This window comes from Trachypithecus francoisi, unplaced genomic scaffold (assembly GCF_009764315.1).
Source record: "Trachypithecus francoisi isolate TF-2019V2 unplaced genomic scaffold, Tfra_2.0 Lachesis_group10, whole genome shotgun sequence".
Classification (NCBI taxonomy): Eukaryota; Metazoa; Chordata; class Mammalia; order Primates; family Cercopithecidae; genus Trachypithecus; species Trachypithecus francoisi.
In genome coordinates, this window is record NW_022681455.1 from 109,516,805 (window position 1) to 109,535,507 (window position 18,703).

General features: G+C 41.7%; 1 protein-coding gene across 4 annotated transcripts in view; it reads left to right on the forward strand.

Annotated features, from left to right (window-relative positions):
- TANGO6 (transport and golgi organization 6 homolog) overlaps window positions 1–18,703 on the forward strand; it is a 268,545-nt gene that overhangs the window by 55,644 nt on the left and 194,198 nt on the right. For 3 of the 4 annotated variants that reach the window (XR_004438955.1, XM_033218803.1, XM_033218802.1), the window contains exons 8-11: window positions 5,693–5,805; window positions 7,616–7,792; window positions 12,583–12,715; window positions 14,344–14,535. Coding sequence is in view for 3 of the 4 variants with exons in the window: in XM_033218803.1 (XP_033074694.1) it covers window positions 5,693–5,805; window positions 7,616–7,792; window positions 12,583–12,715; window positions 14,344–14,535 (615 nt within the window). In the remaining variant the exon portion in view is untranslated. The remainder of the gene's footprint in view (window positions 1–5,692; window positions 5,806–7,615; window positions 7,793–12,582; window positions 12,716–14,343; window positions 14,536–18,703) is intronic. The other variant, XM_033218804.1, reaches the window with a different exon arrangement.

The window sequence follows — 18,703 nt, forward strand, 5'->3', positions numbered from 1 at the left end:
ATTGAGAGGCCAGGGGTATGTGTTTGGGGATTTTTAATATTGTAGTAAATACATACGAGATTTACCATTTTGACCATTTGAAATGGTATAATTTAGTGGCATTAAGTCTATTCATGATGTTGCCCAACCATCACCACTATCTAGTTCCAGAACTTTTTCCTCACCCCATATGGAAATCCCGTATCCATGAAGCAATCAGTCCCCATTCTGACCTCCTCCGAGTCCCTGGCAGCCACTAATCTGCCTTCCCTCTATGTGGATTGTGAATGGATTTTGTGTCAGACAGATCTGGGTTTATCCTGGTTCTGCCATTTGCTAACAATGTGTCTTTGCTCAACTGGCCGACTGCTTCTCTGAGCCTCAGTTTTCCGCATTTTTAGAATGGGAACAAAAATGCTTCACCTGCTGGACTCCTCTTGTGAAGAGTTTTTGTATGTTAAATGTTTGGCTGAATACCTGGCTCACTCTTCAGTGGAATGCAGTACATCGTAGTTATTGTTTGCTTCATTAAAGCAGTAACAATTAGCCAGGCATGGTGGGATGTGCCTGTAGTCTCAGCTACTAGGGAGGCTGAGGCAAGAGAATCACTTGAACCCGGGAGGTAGAGGTTGCAGTGAGCCGAGACTGTGCTACTGCACTCCAGCCTGGACAACAGAGCAAGAACTTTGTCTCAGAAAATAAAAATATAAAATAAAAAAATAAAAGCAGTAACAGTGGGATTCCTTTAAATTGTGTACTACTATATTCACTTGCCTAGTCACCACAAATTCAGCTAGCACCACTTCATAGTCTACTCTGATAGGTGCTGAAGAAGGGAGCTTGACTTTTGCCTTCCAGGCTAGTTCAGGAGTTGGGAGATAACTATATACTATATTCCTGGACCAATTATATGTCACAGGCTCTAAAATGCAGTTGGAATTTAGAGAAGAAGAAAAATCATTTCATAGTGGTCAGGTGCTGAATATTTGAATGAATGAGTGAGTGAATGAATGAACAGTTGAAGATTAAATATATGGCAGGCTTATGGAGGAGGCAGAACTTGTGCTGGGTCAATTTAATAAGTATAATTGCATATCTTTCATCTCCAAAATCAATCTGGTCATTAGGATGCATAGCAGTGCTTAAGGCAGATAAAAGAAACTTTATTTTAAAAAATTAGGTATTTTTATTATTTTTAAATTTTAATTGACACATAATTGTACATAGTTATGTGAAACTGATTTTGGTTATTGTTTTTAGATGACTAGTCCAAAACTTTTTAATTTTTATTTTATTTTATTTTATTTTTTGAGACAGTATCTCACTCTGTCACCCAGGCTGGAGTGCAGTAGCCACGATCTTGGCTCACTGCAACCTCTACCTCCTGGGTTCAAGCAATGATTTTTGTGCCTGAGCCTCTTGAGTACCAGAATTACAGGCCTACCACACCACCCCTGGCTAATTTTTGCATTTTTAGTGGAGACAGGGTTCCGTCTTGTTGGCCAGGGTGGTCTCAAGCTCCTGGACTCAAGTCCCTCCTTAGCCTCCCGAAATGCCGGGGTTACAGATGTGAGCCACCACACCCAGCCCAAAACTTTTATTTTTTATTTTAATTTATTTTTCAGAGACAGAATCTTGTTCTCTTGCTCGGGCTATAGTGCTGTGGCTCACTGCAGCCTCAAGCCTCAGGGCTCAAGAGATCCTCTTGCCTTAGCCGCCTGTGTAGCTGGGAGTACAGGCATGCACCACCATGCCCAGCTAATTTTTATTTTTTGTAGAGACGGGGGTCATGCTGTGTTGCTGTTCTTGAACTCCTGGGCACAAGTGATCTTCCCACCTCAGCCTCAAAGTGCTGGGATTATAGGCATGAGCCACTGCACCCAGCCCAAAACTTGTAAAGGATACATGTACTTCCATTAAGGAAGTTTAAAGGGAGGTAGATTTGAGTTCAGTACAGAAGAAATTTACTATTATTGTTGGAAGGGAGGTGGCAATTGTGTACAGATCAAGGAGAGGCCATTGACATTCTTTAAGATACTGTAGAAAACACTTATTTATCAGATTGAACCAAAAGAAAGCCTTAATTCTAAATCTTTTCACTTTAAAAAAGTCTTATTTCTCTCTTTCTATCTGTGAACTTGATAGATTCTAGTTAGTAAATTGATAAGGGTTATTCTTTTTTATTTTTTATTTATTTTTATTTTTTTTGAGATGGAGTCTTGCTCTGTTGCCCAGGCTGGAGTGCAATGGTATGATCTCGGCTCACTGCAACCTCCACCTCCTGGATTCAAGCAGTTCTCCTGCCTCAGCCTCCCGAGTAGCTGGAATTACAGGTGTGCACCACTACGTCCGGCTAACTTTTGTATTTTTGTAGAGATGGGTTTCACCATGTTGGTCAGGCTGGTCTCGAACTCCTGACCTCGTGATCCACCCACCTCTGCCTCCCAAAGTGCTGGGATTACAGGTGTCATGAGCCGCTGCGCCCAGCCGATAAAGGCTATTCTTAATTTTTCTCTCTCTTTCTGCATGCTCTTCCCCTTATCGTTATCCATTTAACCTGCTTTACTTTTCTTCCTAGCACTTGTCACTACCTGGTAGTATATAGTTGGTTTTTCTTGCCTGCCTCCTCAGCTAGAATGTTAGCTCCTTGAAGCAGATACTTTGTTCAGCACTGTATCTGCAGGGCTGCAAGTGTGCTAGCACAAAAGTGGCCCTCAATAAACATTTGTTGAACCTTTACACAAAAATAAATAACATATATATAAATAGCTGTACATTATTTCCTAAATTTTAGGCACAAGTAGTACTTGTTCCTTATAAGAAGATACGGAAAAGTATAAGGAAGAAGAAAACAAAAAATTAGTGGAATTTTTTTTTTTTGAGACAGTGTTTTACTCTTGTTGCCCAGGCTGGAGTGCAGTGGCACGATCTCGGCTCACTGCAACTTCCACCTCCTGGGTTTAAGCAATTCTCCTGCCTCAGCCTCCCAAGTAGCTGGGATTACAGGCATGTGCCACCACGCACTGCTAACTTTGTATTTTCAGTAGAAACGGGGTTTCACCATGTTGGTCAGGCTGGTGTCGAACTCCTGACCTTAGGTGATCCGCCCGCCTCAGCCTCCCAAAGTGCTGGGATTATAGGTGTGAGCCACTGCCCCTGGCCAAATCAGAGGAATTTATCAGCAACAACATATATCCCTGAGGAATGTGCTCAGTTGAGTTCTTGTTAAAGTTTGGGGTGCTTTGGCCCTATTAAGCCAGTAAATAATGAAGACTTAACTCCATTTGTTTTTGTTTTCTTTGTTGTTCTTGTTTGGGGGTTTATTATTTTTTGTACAAAAAATCCTGGTAAGGAAGGATGGCTCCACAGGGATTACCTCTGAGAACACAGGATCCAAAGCTGAACAATAGGTCTTTACGTTATCTGGAAGAATCTCTTCTTTTGCCTCCTGTAATTGGTGATTTCATCATTAGGCCTGTACATGACTTCTGAACGGTGCTGTACACAGCACTTCATTTAGCTGGGCTTATGGAGATTAGATCATGCACAGGAAGCTGGCTCCTTGGCTAACAGGCTCCAGAGAGGAGTCAGGAGGCTTAAGGGCTGTGAAAAATTAGGGTTGATTTTTAAGAGACAGGATTCAGTGGAAAAGCACAGAGATTTTTCCAGCTCATGAAAGTACCTCCATGATCTTTAGTTTCATGAACAACATTGATTCTTACTTCAAAACTCTTTCTATAAATAAGGGCCTCTTTGGGCCTCCCTTCCCTTCCCTTTTATTTTATTTTATTTTATTTTTTATAGAGATGGGGTCTCACCATGTTACCCAGGCTGTTCTCAAACTCCTGGGCTCAAGTGATCCTCCCTCCTTGGCCTCCCTAAGTGCTGGGAATACAGGTGTGAGCCATCACACTGGGCCCGTTTCACCCTCAAAATAGGGCCGCTAGTACTGACTTTGTGAGATTGTTATGATTTTAACGAGCTAGCTCTTTAAAGAATCTAGTATAGGGCTTGGAAGATAAAAACCTATCATGGTTCCTGGAACATACCATGATCATAATCATTGTCAGCTCCTTTTATTTCTCTTTTTACCGTTATCACTATCCATACTATCAGGTTTTAATTAACTTCTTATAATGGAATTACATTTTGAAATCCTATTGTGTTTAATTGGAGTTTTGAATAACATTTTTGTACTTCTTAAGATACTTTCAATTATCTGCCTTATTATTATTATTATTATTAGTTTACTTGGCTGGGTGCAGTGGCTCATGCCTGTAATTCCAGCACTTTGGGAGGACAAGATGGGAGGATTGTTTGAGCCCAGGAGGAGTTCGAGACCAGCCTGAGCAACATGGCAAAACCCCATCTCTACTAAAAATACAAAACATTCGCCATGCATGGTGGTGTGTGCCTGTGGTTCTAGCTACCCAGGAGGCTGATATGAAAATATCACTTGAGCTTGGAGATTGAGGCTGCAGTGAGCTGTGATTGTACCACTGCATTCCAACCTGGGTGAGAGAGACCACATCTCAAATATAATAATAATAGTTTTACTTTTTTTATTCTTCCCATATATCACAAGCAATATGAAGGATAATGACCCTTACTGATTTTTATATTCACTACAGTACCTAAAACAGTGCTTTGAACCCAGTGAGTGTTCAGTAAAAGTTTATTGAATTGAATGCATTTGTTCTAGCCTTATTGAAAGGTACAACTAAAACATGCAACATTGTGATTGTTAATAAAAGTCACCATCCTCACATAATTGTTTTTTTTTTTTTTACTTTTTTTAATAGGCAGTAGTTAGCATCCTCACACACTTAACTGTGTAGAGCCAGTACAGATCTAGGTGAACAGTGCAATTACTTTTCTCTTTTTTGTAAGAGACAGGATCTTACTCCGTCACCCAGGCTAGAGGGCAGTAGCATGATTATAGCTTCTTGCAGCTTTGAATTCCTGGGCTCAAACGATCCTTCCGCCTCAGCTTCCCAAGTAGTTGGGACTGTAGGCATGCACTACCAAGCCTGGCTAATTTTTAAATGTTTTTGTAGCGATGGGATCTTACTGTGTTGCTCAGCTAGGCTTGAACTTCTGGCCTCAAACAATCCTCCCTCCATGACCTCCAAAAATTCTGGGATTACAGACATGAGCCACTGTGCCCAGCCCTATGGTATAATTTCTTTAAACATTTATAGAATTAGGGAGAATAGGACATGTCCATGTGGTGGTCACATCTTAAGAGTGATGAAACTGGAGTAAGCAGTGTTTTGGGTTTGGTTTGGTTTGGTTTGATTTTCCAAATCTAGTTTAAAGTTTTTCCCTTTGGTAATAATTACTTGTTCCTAATAGCAGGGCCTTCAGCAGTAGGACAGTTATATAGTTAAACAACAGGTAGATTAGGAAACTCAGACATAGCCAAAAGTAGGAAAGGAAGAGGTCAGAAAGCGGGGTAGTTGACCCATTCTGGGCACTTCTAGATACTGCACACATGAAATGGTGCTGCTCCAGTTCACTCTCTTGTTTCAGCCTGTCTGCCAAACTCAAATGGTTTCATTGCCATGTCTGAGCACATCCTTGGAGCTAAAATGGTGTGATTCGGATGAGATAGTGCTTAAGACACTGAGCCCTGCTAGGTGTTTGGTGTGTGATTCCCATTGCTTTGGCCAGGCAGTCATGGGATTGTTCTTCACCATTTCCTTTTTTCTAGGTGTACGTGGTTGGGAATGAACCTTTGACAGTTTTGATGGATTCTCTGCTTCCTGTCCTGGGAGTGCTTTTTCTTCTCTACTGTTTTACTAAGCAGAGTGTTTCTCACATAAGGTAAACAATCAAGGGGCCCTTATTTGTTTATAAATAGAATCTTACTTGTTTATAAATTGTGACATCTTTTTTGCATGTTGTTTTTGTTCTTATTTTGAATTTATATTTGCCACTTTGAAATTATCATTTCCTTTCAAAGTCAGGAAAACACTGGGATCTTCCTATTTGGCTCATCTAGAAAAGAACAAGAATTTTGCGGATCACAGGGCATTGGATACAGTTTTTAGAATGACTTTCCTCAGCCTCTGTCCTAAATCTCGAAGACCAAATCTCTGTTTACATGTGTAAACATGCCATTTTTCGATCAGTGAGAAATACTGCAATTACATGTCTAGGAAGGAGGAAATAGGGGATGGATCATAATGACCTTGTGTGGAGTTAGAAAACATGTTTGGGAAATCTGGATCTGAATGTGGCACTTTGTATTTAGCCTGGGATTCGGTGTTGGTGATACAGTGTGTTGTTTAGAAAGAAGGGATTTCTTAGTCATCCAGAAAATACTCCTTTGTCATAGAATTTAAGTGGGATTCATTTTATATCAGCCATATTTTCACAGTAATTTATGTTGTTTCTTCCTCCAGGTAAGAGTTATCTTATCTCAAGTCCTACAGAATTATGATTTTTGGTGTTTGGAGAGCCTCACATGTAATCCAATATACAATAATAGTATCTTCTTCACAAAGTTATTGTGAAGACTCAATATGCATTAATATGTTTAGCATAGTCCCTGGCAAATAGTAAGCTCAATAAATGGTAGCTATCATTATCATCATTGCTAAGTGGTGAAGGAAAACACCATCTTTTGTACTATTCAAAGCTTACATAGTGCCCTTGGCTCTTCAGCTTGAGTCAGCATGTCACTGTAGCCCACAGCCACAATGGCAATGACAAGAGAATGCAGTGGAAGAGGGAGGCTGCACATCTGTGAACTTGGTTTCAAGGGACAGTCCACAAAATAACTCTTGGGTTTTTTTTTTTTTTTTTTTTTTGAGACGGAGTCTCACTCTGTTGTCCAGACTGGGGTACAGTGGTGCGATCTTGGCTCACTGCAACCTCTGTCCCTGAGTTCAGGTGATTCTCCTGCCTCACTCTTCTGGGTAGCTGGGATTACAGGCACTTGCCACCACGCTCGGCTAATTTTTGTAGTTTTAGTAGAGACAGGGTTTCACCATGTTGGCCGGGCTGTTCTCGAACTCCTGACCTCAGGTGATCCACCTGCCTCAGCCTCCCAAAATGCTGGGATTACAGGCGTGAGCCACCACGCCTGGCCTCTGGTTTTTGTTTTAAAACTCAAGTCCTCACAGCATTGTCATGTCCTCATCAGAGACAGACAAGGAACATGTGAACATTGATTTAGTTCCTCTTCTAGTTGATTGACACAGATGAAAGGGGTTGAGGTTTCAGCAATATTTTGTTAGTATGCTGTTTCTTGGTCTCCAGCTATTGGTCTTGCTAAGAGTAGATGATTTTTGTCCGTGTGTGCTTTCTTTGAGAGTACCTGATGCAAAGGCAGTAGTACACTTGGAATTACCGAAAAAGAAAAAAAAAGAAATCACATGGGGCTCATGTGGCAAATCAGGGTTGCTGCCAGAGCCAAGGATTAGTCAGTCAGTCATTGAATTTCAGGATATTTGCATTCTGAAATTCACAAGAAGCATACTTTCCACTCCTGCATTTCAGTAGTACTAGGAGATGGTGCCAGCATTTAAAATGCAGTGGAACCTGACAGCCTTTCTTTCTTTTTTTATGTTAGCTTGTTAGATGCATGGAGTAAGATGACAAGCTCATTCATAACTGCTTTTTCTGCCAGGTCACTTTGCCAAGAAATCTTATTATGGATTCTGGGGAAGCTAGAAAGGAAGAAGGCAATTGCCAGCCTGAAAGGATTTGCAGGGTTGGACAAAGCTGTGCCCTCTCTCCATTCTCTGTGTCAGTTTAGAGCTGCCACTCATGGTGGCATTATGATTACCATCAAAGAGGCCATTAGGTGAGTCCACCCATCCATTATTGTCTCTCTTCAGATTTAGTTCTGCCCAAAAGGCCATTCAGTCATTCAACCACTAAGGGGCGCTGATAGAAAAGAAACCAGCAACTCAAGTGGCTGAGGTGCTTGCTATTTATATTCTCTAAATGAAACGTAAGCCTTAAATAATCCTCCAGGTTTTTTCCCAAGATGCCTGCTAATAGTTGGTGCAATTTACTGGAGCCTCACAGCTCTGCATCACAACAAGCCCACTTACTCCACCATCTTTGCCAGTTAATCAGAGTAAAGGGCAGACACATGTTCACCCTTAACACCATAATAATCCAATTATCTTTCTGACTCTTAAAATGGTATATGTGTGTGTTTATCTTCAGACTTATTCCTGAGGGAAATTGTCCGATAGCTATCTTTTATGGTAATTTTATGATGGAGATTTGTTTCTCATAGGGATTGATTAGAAAGTGCTTAATAAATATTAGTGAAATGGATCATTTATTTATCCAACCTCTCACAATTGCATATTTTAAATTATTTCCACTTTCTGGATGATCTAATGTTATTACCTCAGAACATAATTTCTTGTTGGTCATAGTCCATGTAATACGAATGGGTGACTGCTATCTTGTTTGGATTTCACATCACATTCAAAGTGCTGCTGTTTGTTGAAGTATTGAAATATTATTTTATATTCATGGTTAACTTGGTAAAGTTTTAAAACACCCCTTCAGTTTGGTGGACTTGAGGAAAATAGAAAAACACATAGATTGCAAACAGAATTATCAGTACAAACTCAAGCTGCTATTCTGCCCAGCAACAGTTTATCAAGATGTTTTTGGCCAGACATGGTGGCTCACACCTGTAATCACAGCACTTTAAGAGGCTGAGGTAGGTGGATCACCTGCGGTTAGGAGTTTGAGACCAGCCTGTCCAACATGGTGAAACACCATCTCTATTAAAAATACAAAAATTAGCTAGGCATGGTGGTGCATGTCTGTAGACCCAGCTACTTGTGAGGCTGAGGCACAAGAATTGCTTGAACCAGGAGGTGGAAGTTACAGTGAGCTGAGATCGTACCACTGCACTCCAGCCTGGGCAACAGGGCGAGATAGTCTCAAAAAAAAAAAGAGAAAAGAAAGAAAGAAGGGCCAGGCGTGGTGGCTCACACATGTAATCCCAGCACTTTGGGAGGCTGAGGTGGGTGGATCACTTGAGGTCAGGAGTTCAAGACCAGCCTGGCCAACATGGTGAAACCCATCTCTACTAAAAATACAAAAATTAGCCAGTTGTGGGGGCTGGCACCTGTAGCCCCAGCTACTCGGGAGGCGAGGCAAGACTCTCACTTGAACCCGGGAGGTGGAGATTGCAGTAAGCCAAGATCGTGCCACTGCACCCCCGCCTAGGTGACAGAGTGAGACTCTGTCTCAAAAAAAAGAAAAAAAGTTTATCTAAAGAAACTCTATAAGAGCAGCTTAGATTTTATGATCTTTAGATTCAGAGTTTTTACTTTTCTGGAATTAAATATAATTGTTTGGAATTTACTCTTTATCATTGAATTTTTTTTTTTTTTTGAGACAGAGTTTTTGCTCTTGTTGCCTAGGCTGGAGTGCAATGGCGCGATCTTGGCTCACTGCAACCTCTGCCTACCGGGCTCAAGCGATTCTCCTGCCTCAGCCTCCTGAGTAGCTGGTATTACAGGCATGTGTCACCATACCTGGCTAATTTTGTATTTTTAGTAGAGATGGGGTTTCTCCATGTTGGTCAGGCTGATCTGGAACTCCTGACCTCAGGAGATCCACCCACCTCAGCCTCCCAAAGTGCTGGGATTACGGGCGTGAGCCACCGCGCCTGGCCTTATTGTTGAATTTTTAAGAGTGACTAAAGTAGTGCTTCTTAAGATAATTGTCATGTGTTTTTGTTTTGTTTTTGAGGCTGTGTTGCTCTATCGCTCAGACTGGAGTGCAATGGCATGATCTTGGCTGACTGCAACCTCCACCTCCTGGGTTCAAGCAATTCTCTTGCCTCAGCCTGTCTAGTAGCTGGGACTACAGGCGCGTGCCACCATACCAGGCTAACATCATGTTGTTTTAGAAGTATTTGAATACAGTACTTCATTTTCACAATCAAAATGGCTCACAGAAGCTTAGAAGTGATGTTTATCCATTTTGGCTTTTCCTTCAACATAGAACGTTGTGGAGAAAACATGACTGATCTGAAGGACTCTGGAAGATTCTGGGATAATACAGGAAATATCCTAAGCTAAATGTATAGGTTATTCATTCTATTAGAGGAATAGGAAGTCCATGTTCTTAGTGAACTGGCACACTGAGACATACTGCCTGATGAGATTGTCTGCCAAGTTAATAATTGTACTTTTCAATGAGATGAAGAAACATCTGTCATTTTTTTTTTCTCAATTTAGTCTGAAAAAATTTTATGTCATTGGTCACTGAAATAACACATATTCTTTGTATAATACAAAAAACACATAAAGAGGAAAACAAAAGTCAACTAGCGTCTTATTTCCTGTTCATATTATTTTAGTGTTTTGCTTTTTAGTACATCTTCAATGCTTTTGTATTTGTTTATATGATCATATGGTATAATAATATAGTATCTTGAGCTGCGTATGGTGGTTCATACTGGTAATCCCAGCACTTTGGGAGGCCAAGGTGTGAGGATTGCTTGAGGTCAGGAGTTCAAGATCAGCCTGGGCAACATAGCGAGACCCCCATTTCTTTTTTAAAAAAAAAGGCCAGGCACAGTGGTTCATGCTTGTAATCCCAGCATTTTGGGAGGCCGAGACGGGCGGATCACATGAAGTCGAGAGTTCGAGACCAGCCTGGCTAACATGGTGAAACTCTGTGTCTATTAAAAATACAACAATTGGCCGGGCGCGGTGGCTCAAGCCTGTAATCCCAGCACTTTGGGAGGCCGAGGCGGGTGGATCACGAGGTCAGGAGATCGAGACCCTCCTGGCTAACACGGTGAAACCCCGTCTCTACTAAAAAAATACAAAAAAAAAAACTAGCCGGGCGCGGTGGCGGGCGCCTGTAGTCCCAGCTACTCGGAGGCTGAGGCGGGAGAATGGCGGGAACCCGGGAGGCGGAGCTTGCAGTGAGCCAAGATCGCGCCACTGCACTCCAGTCTGGGGGACACAGCGAGACTCCGCTCTCAAAAAAAAAAAAAAAAAAAAAACAACAATTAAACAGGGGTGGTGGCAGTCACCTGTAAACCCAGCTACTCGGAGGCTGAGGCAGGAGAATCACTTGAACCTGGGAGGTAGCGGTTGCAGTGAGCCGAGATCGCGCCATTGCACTCCAGCCTAGGTGACAAGAGTAAAACTCCGTCTTAAGAAAAAAAAAAATTATAAAAAAAGTATGTACACACACACACAGGTGTATATATATGTATACATGGTATCTTTGTCTTTTCACTTGTCAGAAGAATTAAAAACTAAAAGCCATAGTACCTCATGAGAAAGTACAGATATTTCTTGATCAGCCTGGGCAATATGGCAAAACCCGGTTTCTACAAAAAAAATACAAATATTAGTTGGTTGTGATGGTGCACCTCTCTGGTCCCAGCTACTTAGGAGGCTGAAGTGGGAGGATTGCCTCAGTCTGGGAGGTTGAGGCTACAGTGAGCCATGATTGTACCACTGTACTCCAGCCTAGGCAATAAGTGAGACCCTGTCTCAAAAATTAAAAAAAAAAAACAAAAAACGGCTGAGTGCAGTGGCTCATGCCTGTAATCCCAGCACTTTGGTAGGCCAAGGCGGGCAGATCGCGAGGTCAGGAGTTCGAGACCAGCCTGGCCACCATAGTGAAACCCTGTCTCTACTAAAAATGCAAAAAATTAGCTGGGCGTGGTGGTGGGCGCCTGTAATCCCAGCTACTCCGGAGGCTGAGGCAGGAGAACTGCTTGAACCCAGGAGGCGGAGGTTGCAGTGAACCAAGATCGCACCATTGCACTCCAGCCTGGGCAACAAGAGCGAGACTCCATCTCAAATAAATAAATAAATATAGAAATTTTCACAGTAATCATAATTTGGTAATCACATTCAACCTACTCATTTTTCTGAACCTTTATGCATTTTCTTATCTGAGCTAATTGGTTCCTTTCAGTTGAGACTGCATGTCCTCCCATGATGATCACGTCTTTTTCTGCTGCCAATAACCCTTCAGTGGCTTATCAGAAAAAAGTTAAAGTTCTTTTGAATGACATCCAAGGAAGGCCCTCTGTGATCTAGTCTTACTTTACAGCCTTCTCTTTCTGTTTTTCCTCAGGACCCAGAATATCTGCATACGACTTATATATACTTTCATTCCTCCTTGCTTTTGTAGAAGTAATAGTAATTCTCCAACATCCATCTTTTTTTTTTTTTTTTTTTTTAAAAATGAGATCTTACCATGTTGTCTATGTTACCGGAGTTCAGTGGCTATTCAGTTGTGACCATAATGCACTACAACCTCAAACTCGTGGGCTCAAGCAGTCTTCCTGCCTCAGCCTCCTGGTACACTACAGGTGTGCACCACTGTGCCTGGCTAACATCCATCTTCATGAATCTTTCCCTATTTGAGCAAATGACCATGCAGGACATCACAGCCTAGTTTCTGAGAATCAATACTTTTTTCAGAATGGAGAAATAGTAAAATAAGTTAAATAGATTTGGGGGATCTTTTTAATGATTAACTGTTTGGACATAACATGTTACTTTAGAAGATTGTTGTGGGGTTTAAAATTATGTGTATCTCTGGTGACTCTGCCAAGATAAATTTTACCCTGCATTGCAGTGATGAAGATGAAGATGAAGCCCTGTACCAGAAGGTATCCTCAGAGCAGGGCCGGGTGGAGCATCTCGGGGACTTGCTGTCCCACTGCCAGGAATGCGGTTTGGCAGGAGACTTCTTCATCTTCTGTTTGAAAGTAAGAACTACCTGTAGTTCCTGGTCAGTGTTATTCCAGGGGAGTGCCAGGAAACGCTTTGAATTTTCAAAGCTTTTATAATTTTAGATCCTAAAATGTAGGCCCTAATTTAAGGAAAGCGATCAGAGGACATAAAGGAATTTATTTTTTTAGTAGCCTTTGGATTGGTAAAAAGAAGAAACCTTTCTTCACTAGTGCTCATGTTATCTACTACTTCCCCACATAATCGGCACTGGCAGTTTAGAGATGAACAAAGCAGAACCCTCGATCTGTGAAAGGGTTAATCTTTGCTCTGTGTTGACAGTAAGAACTCTTTTGAAGTTAATAGCAGGTTTTACAGCTATAGAGTAATCCCTTATCCTTTCTGACTGTTGTTTTGTCAGGTATTTGCAAAGGAGATTTAGCAATTCTGCCTCCTTCATTTCATTTTGCAGGCACCTGAAGCCTTTTCCGGGTTTGTTTCTTAGTGCCAGTGGTTGTGCTTTGCTTGCTTTTCTTCTATTCTCTGACAGTAACTTGTACCCCATAACGTTACTCCTTGTTGCACTGTATGACATCATAAGCCAGAGACCTCCAGCTCTGCCTTCTCAACTCTTTCCCCAAATAAAGTGTCTACTCTAAAAGAACTCTAAGAGAGTTTAAGGCTTCTGTAGGTATGGGAGAATTCAAGGAGGGGATCAGGGCTAACATTTCTAGAACTTGAAGTAGGGGACACTTTTTGATGCTTTCTTACCTCCCATGTTCACACCCATCCCCATGCCCAGCGATACTCTTTCTAAATAACATTCCAAGGGGATGTGCTCTTAATTGTATACTTAAAAAAAGGTGGCTCACTCCCAGCACTTTGGGAGGCCGAGCCAAGTGGATCACCTGAGCTCAGGCATTTGAGACCAGCCTGGGCAACATGGCGAAACCCCGTCTCTACCAAAAATACAAAAAATTAGCCTGGCATGGTGGCTTGTGCCTGTAGTCCCAGCTACTCGGGAGGCTAAGGTGAGAGGATCATTTGAGCCCAGGAGGCAGCGGTTTCAGTGAGCCAAGAAGGGTAGGTGAATAGCCTACAAACCCCACAGTAATACATAATTTCTTAGAAGTTAGTTCTAAGTACCGTAGAGGAAAAGAGCTGTCGTGCTGGAGGCATCTAATGGTCTCCAAAAAGGGTTTGAGAATGTGAGGTGATCTGAGGCTCAGTTCAAGGAAGGCCACTAGTAGAAATCATAGAAATACCCACAAAGCAGAAAGCTTGTCAAACTATTTCTTTGTACGTGTGTGTGTATGTTTTTTATTATGAGATTTAAAATTTTTATATACATGGTATCATACTGTATATATTATTCTGAAACTTACATTTTTCACTCAGTAGTGTTTTTTGAGATCTATGTATGTTGATACCCATATAAATCTAATTCATTTATTTTAACTGCTGTGATTTTATAAATACATCATAATTTTTTCTTATTGCTGGACATTTAGCTTGTCTTCAAGTTTTGGCTATTATAAATAATGTTGCAACAAACACAGACTATTTCTTTAAACATGCAGTTCAAACAGAGTTTTCTACTTATGTTTGAGAAGGCGTTAGTTCTGCTGGCTTTATCTTCACTTTTTCTTTCCTGCCATGCTTCTAGGAGTTGACTCACGTGGCCACGGAAAATGAAACAGAGTTAAAAACTGAGCCCTTCTCCAGCAAGAGCCTCTTGGAATTAGAGCAATATCAGACTCTTCTTGTGGAAGGCCAAGAGCAGAAGCTGCTTGTCCTGCAGCTGATGGCTGTTCTGTGCGAGAGAATGTCTGAGCAGATATTCACAAACATCACTCAGGTCAGTAGTTGCCACATTCTGGACCCTAGCCTTTTTTTCTTTCCAAAAAATATAGTTTAAAAATGTTGCTGAGAGTGTGATTTGATGACACCTGGATCGTGAGGTGTTTCCTGGAATGCTGGTTAAATTTGGAAACTATGCAGCACACACCAGGCCACTGAATCCAAAACGTTCCAGTGTCCTGAGACTCCACACGTTTAACAAGCTCCCGAGGTGATTCTCATGCACATAAAATTTTGTCTTAAATGTTTATATGTTATGTTATAGTAGTTTTCAACTTTGGGTGCAAAAAAAGTTAGCTGGGATCTTTTTCGGTATATTGATAGCCAGCCCACGTTTAGAGATTCTGATTCAGCATGTCTGCATTAGAGCCTGGGCAGCTTTGTCCTGCTCAAGCTCCATGGATGATTCTAATGTGTATCAAAACTTGAAAATGATTATACACTCAATTTGAAGAAAAGAAATCACTAATAATAGTGAGATCACCTTGAATTTTATTATAGGTCCTCTAACTCACAGTTATCTCCACAACATTCTGTAAAGTTTTAAGATGTTTTAAAAAATGCTTTTAGAGGAGTATCGTTATGCGAGTCAGTGCCTGAATTTTATTGGCTCAGACATTATTTTTCCCACCTTTAAAAAAGATAGGAAATAAAAGTAATAAAGCAAAGGCAGTATAGTCGCCAGATTTTACCACTTAACCAGAATTAGTTGTTGCTTGGTTGGTCAATAGGCAGTTGTAAGATGGCATGATTGTCACGCTTAAATCTGATCCTCCAGCTCTTTGTATGGTCGTCATTGTCATCTGCCTTCGGGTGTTGCTAAGCAGCATTTCACTATAGCTCCTGCTGAGAAAATTTGCAGCTGCCTGTCAGCTCTGACTTACCGTGCCTGTTTAATGAGAATTATGCTCATGATTTCTTTCCTGGCCTCTTATTCTTTCAGTTCACTGACCCCGTGTTACTCAGTAGGGTGATTTGTTTCTCCTGTGTTTATATCCATTCCCTGAAGACTCTTTCATCCAGACCTTATGTTTTTGTCTCAGGATGCTAGTTGGAAGGGGAAATGGTCTAAAAACTGATATGACTTGAGCTTTTGCACTTAGTTCCCTTTACTCCTAATTAAGGAATAATGGTGTCAGGCTGGTACAAAAATGATTTGTCCCATTAAATTATCCTTCAGCTAAGGTTAAAATGTATCAGGGCAAAAAGAACCACAAGGAAATATTAAATTGCATTTGGTAATCTCACTGGTAGTGATAATATTGGTATATTATTTTATTTTATTATTATTTTTTTGAGACAGAGTCTCTCTCTGTCACCCAGGCTGGAGTGCAGCGGCGCAGTCTCGGCTCACTGCAACCTCCACCTCCTGGGTTCAAGCAATTCTCCTGCCTCAGCCTCCCGAGGAGCTGGGATTACAGGTGTGCACCAGTGTGCCCAGCTGATTTTTGTATTTTTAGTAGAGATGGGATTTCACCATGTTGGCCAGGCTGATCTTGAACTCCTGACCTGAGGTGATCCACCTGCCTTGGCCTCCCATAGTGCTGGGATTATAGGTGTGAGCTACCGCGCCCAGCCATTATTGGTATATTATTTGGAAACACACACATAAAGAAAATAAGTTAATTTTGTGAATATTATTAGGAATCAAGATTTTTAGCATAAAAAAAGATATAAAGTAAAGAACCAGAGGAAAGACCCTACAATTTATTTTATTTTATTTTAAGAGACAGAGTCTCACTATGTTGCCCAGGCTGGACTTGAATTCCTGGGCTCAAGTGATTCTCCCACCTCAGCCTCCCAAGTAGCTGAGACCACAGGTGCACACCACCATGCCCAGCTTAAAACCCTGTAATATTGAATTTCAGTTGGAAATATTAGTATGAACTCATGATTTTTCTCTTTTTTAAAAATAGATATTTCCAGCTCAGTCCATTGTCACTCCCAAGAAGCAATGACAACCCAGTGACAATAAGCATTGGCAGAGACAATATACAGTTTCTTTTTTTTTTTTTTTTTTTTTTTTGAGACCGAGTCTGACTCTGTTGCCCAGGCTGGAGTGCAGTGGTGCAATCAGGGCTCACTGCAACCTGCACTTCCCAGGTTCAAGTGATTCTCCTGCCTCAGCCTCCCAAGTAGGTGGGATTACAGGCACCTACCACCACGCTTGGCTAATTTTTGTATTTTTAGTAGAGACAGGGTTTCACCATGTTGGCGAGGCTGGTCTTGAACTCCTGACCTCAAGCAATCCACCTGTCTCGGCCTCCCAAAGTTCTGGGATTACAGGCATGAGCCACTGTGCCCAGCCCAATTTATAGTTTCTAAATATCATTTTCTACTAAATTCTAAGCTCTATATGGAATAAGGTTGATTCAAAGTCTGAGGCAGGCAGGAATCATACATTATAAACCTCAAGGCATCTTGTTGTGCTTGAATACAAGAAAGTGACCTGAGATGAATGGGATCATATCTGTAGCACACTGGAGCCAACTTGAAGGGACTACCATTGCCATAGATAGGACAATTAGATCATTAAAAGGAAAAATGCCTACAATAGTTGAAGTACATCAAAGATATAAAAATCTGAGTCAAAGAAAAAAGCCCTCATATGACATCTTTGGGATTGCCAGGGCATCAACTCATTATTTTGTACATTGATAAGTAAAGGGAAAGAATAAAGCATTTGTCTTGTGTTTCCTGTAGGAATTGTATGTCAGGGTAACCAAATGGTCTATGAAGGAAAATCTTCGTAGAGAATCACAGCTAAAAATTCAAAAAGAAAACTAGAAAATTACATCTTGTCTGGGTGCTATGACTCATGCCTATAATCTCAGCACTTTGGGAGTCTGAAGCAGGAGGATTGCCTGAGCTCAGGAGTTTGAGACCAGCCTGGGCAACGTGGCAAAACCTCACCTCTACTAAAAATACAAAAACTAGACCGGGCACAGTGGCTCACGCCTGAAATCCCAGATCTTTGGGAGACTGAGGTGGGCAGATCACTTGAGACCAGGAGTTTGAGACCAGCCTGGCCACCCTGGTGAAACCCCATCTCTACTAAAAATACAAAAATTAGCTGGGCATGGTGACCCGTGCCTATAATCCCAACTACTGGGAGGCTGAAGCAGGAGAATCGCTTGAACCTGGGAGGTGGAGGTTGCAGTGAGCTGAGATCGCACCACTGCACTGCGCTCCTGGCTGGGTGACAAGAGCAAAACTCCGTCTCAAAAAACATTTAAACAACAGGAAAGTACATAATGTAAAAAGTAGGGACTTCTGATGAAAGACAGTGTACTGAACGCATGTTTATCTGCTGTCTGTGGAAGCCATAGGGACCAACAGAACAGGAGAGAAGAGACAGTAGATAAAAGGTAATAGCCGACCAGGTGTGGTGGCTCACGCCTGTAATCCCAGCACTTTGGGAGACCGAGGTGAGCAGATCATTTGGGCCCAGGTGTTTGAGACTAGCCTGATCAACATAGCAAGACCCCATCTCTCAAAAAAAAAAAAAAAAAAATTAGCGGGGTGTGGTGGCAAGCGCCTGTAATCCCAGCTATTTGGAAGGCTGAGGCATGAAAAACACTTGAACCCAGGAGGTGGAGGTCACAGTGAGCCGAGATTGCACCACTGCACTCCAGCTTGAGCAACAGAGTGAGACTCAGAAAAAAAAAAAAAAGGTAATAACAAATGTTGCAAAGTTCAGTGGCGAGATACAGCTCACTGCAGCCTTCTACCCAATGGGTTCAAGCAATCCTTCCACCTTAGCCTCTCAAGTAGCTGGGACTACAGGCTTGCAACACCACGCCCAACTAATTGTTGTTGTTTGTTTGTTTGTTTGTTTTGTAGAGATGAGTTCTCACTGTATTGCCCAGGCTGGTCTGGGCAATAGTAGCTGATCTAGCAACTTGAGAAACTGGAAATCTAGATGTCTACATGTGGAGAAGCCAAGAAGCACACTACTATACCTCAATAAAGTTGTTATTTTTTTATTTTTATTTTTATTTATTTATTTTTTTGAGACGGAGTCTCACTCTGTTGCCCAGGCTGCAGTGCAGCAGCACAATCTCGGCTCACTGCAACCTCTGCCTCCTGGGTTCAAGCGATTCTCGTGCCTCAGCCTCCCGAGTAGCTAGGATTACAGGCACCCGCCACCACGCCTGGCTAATTTT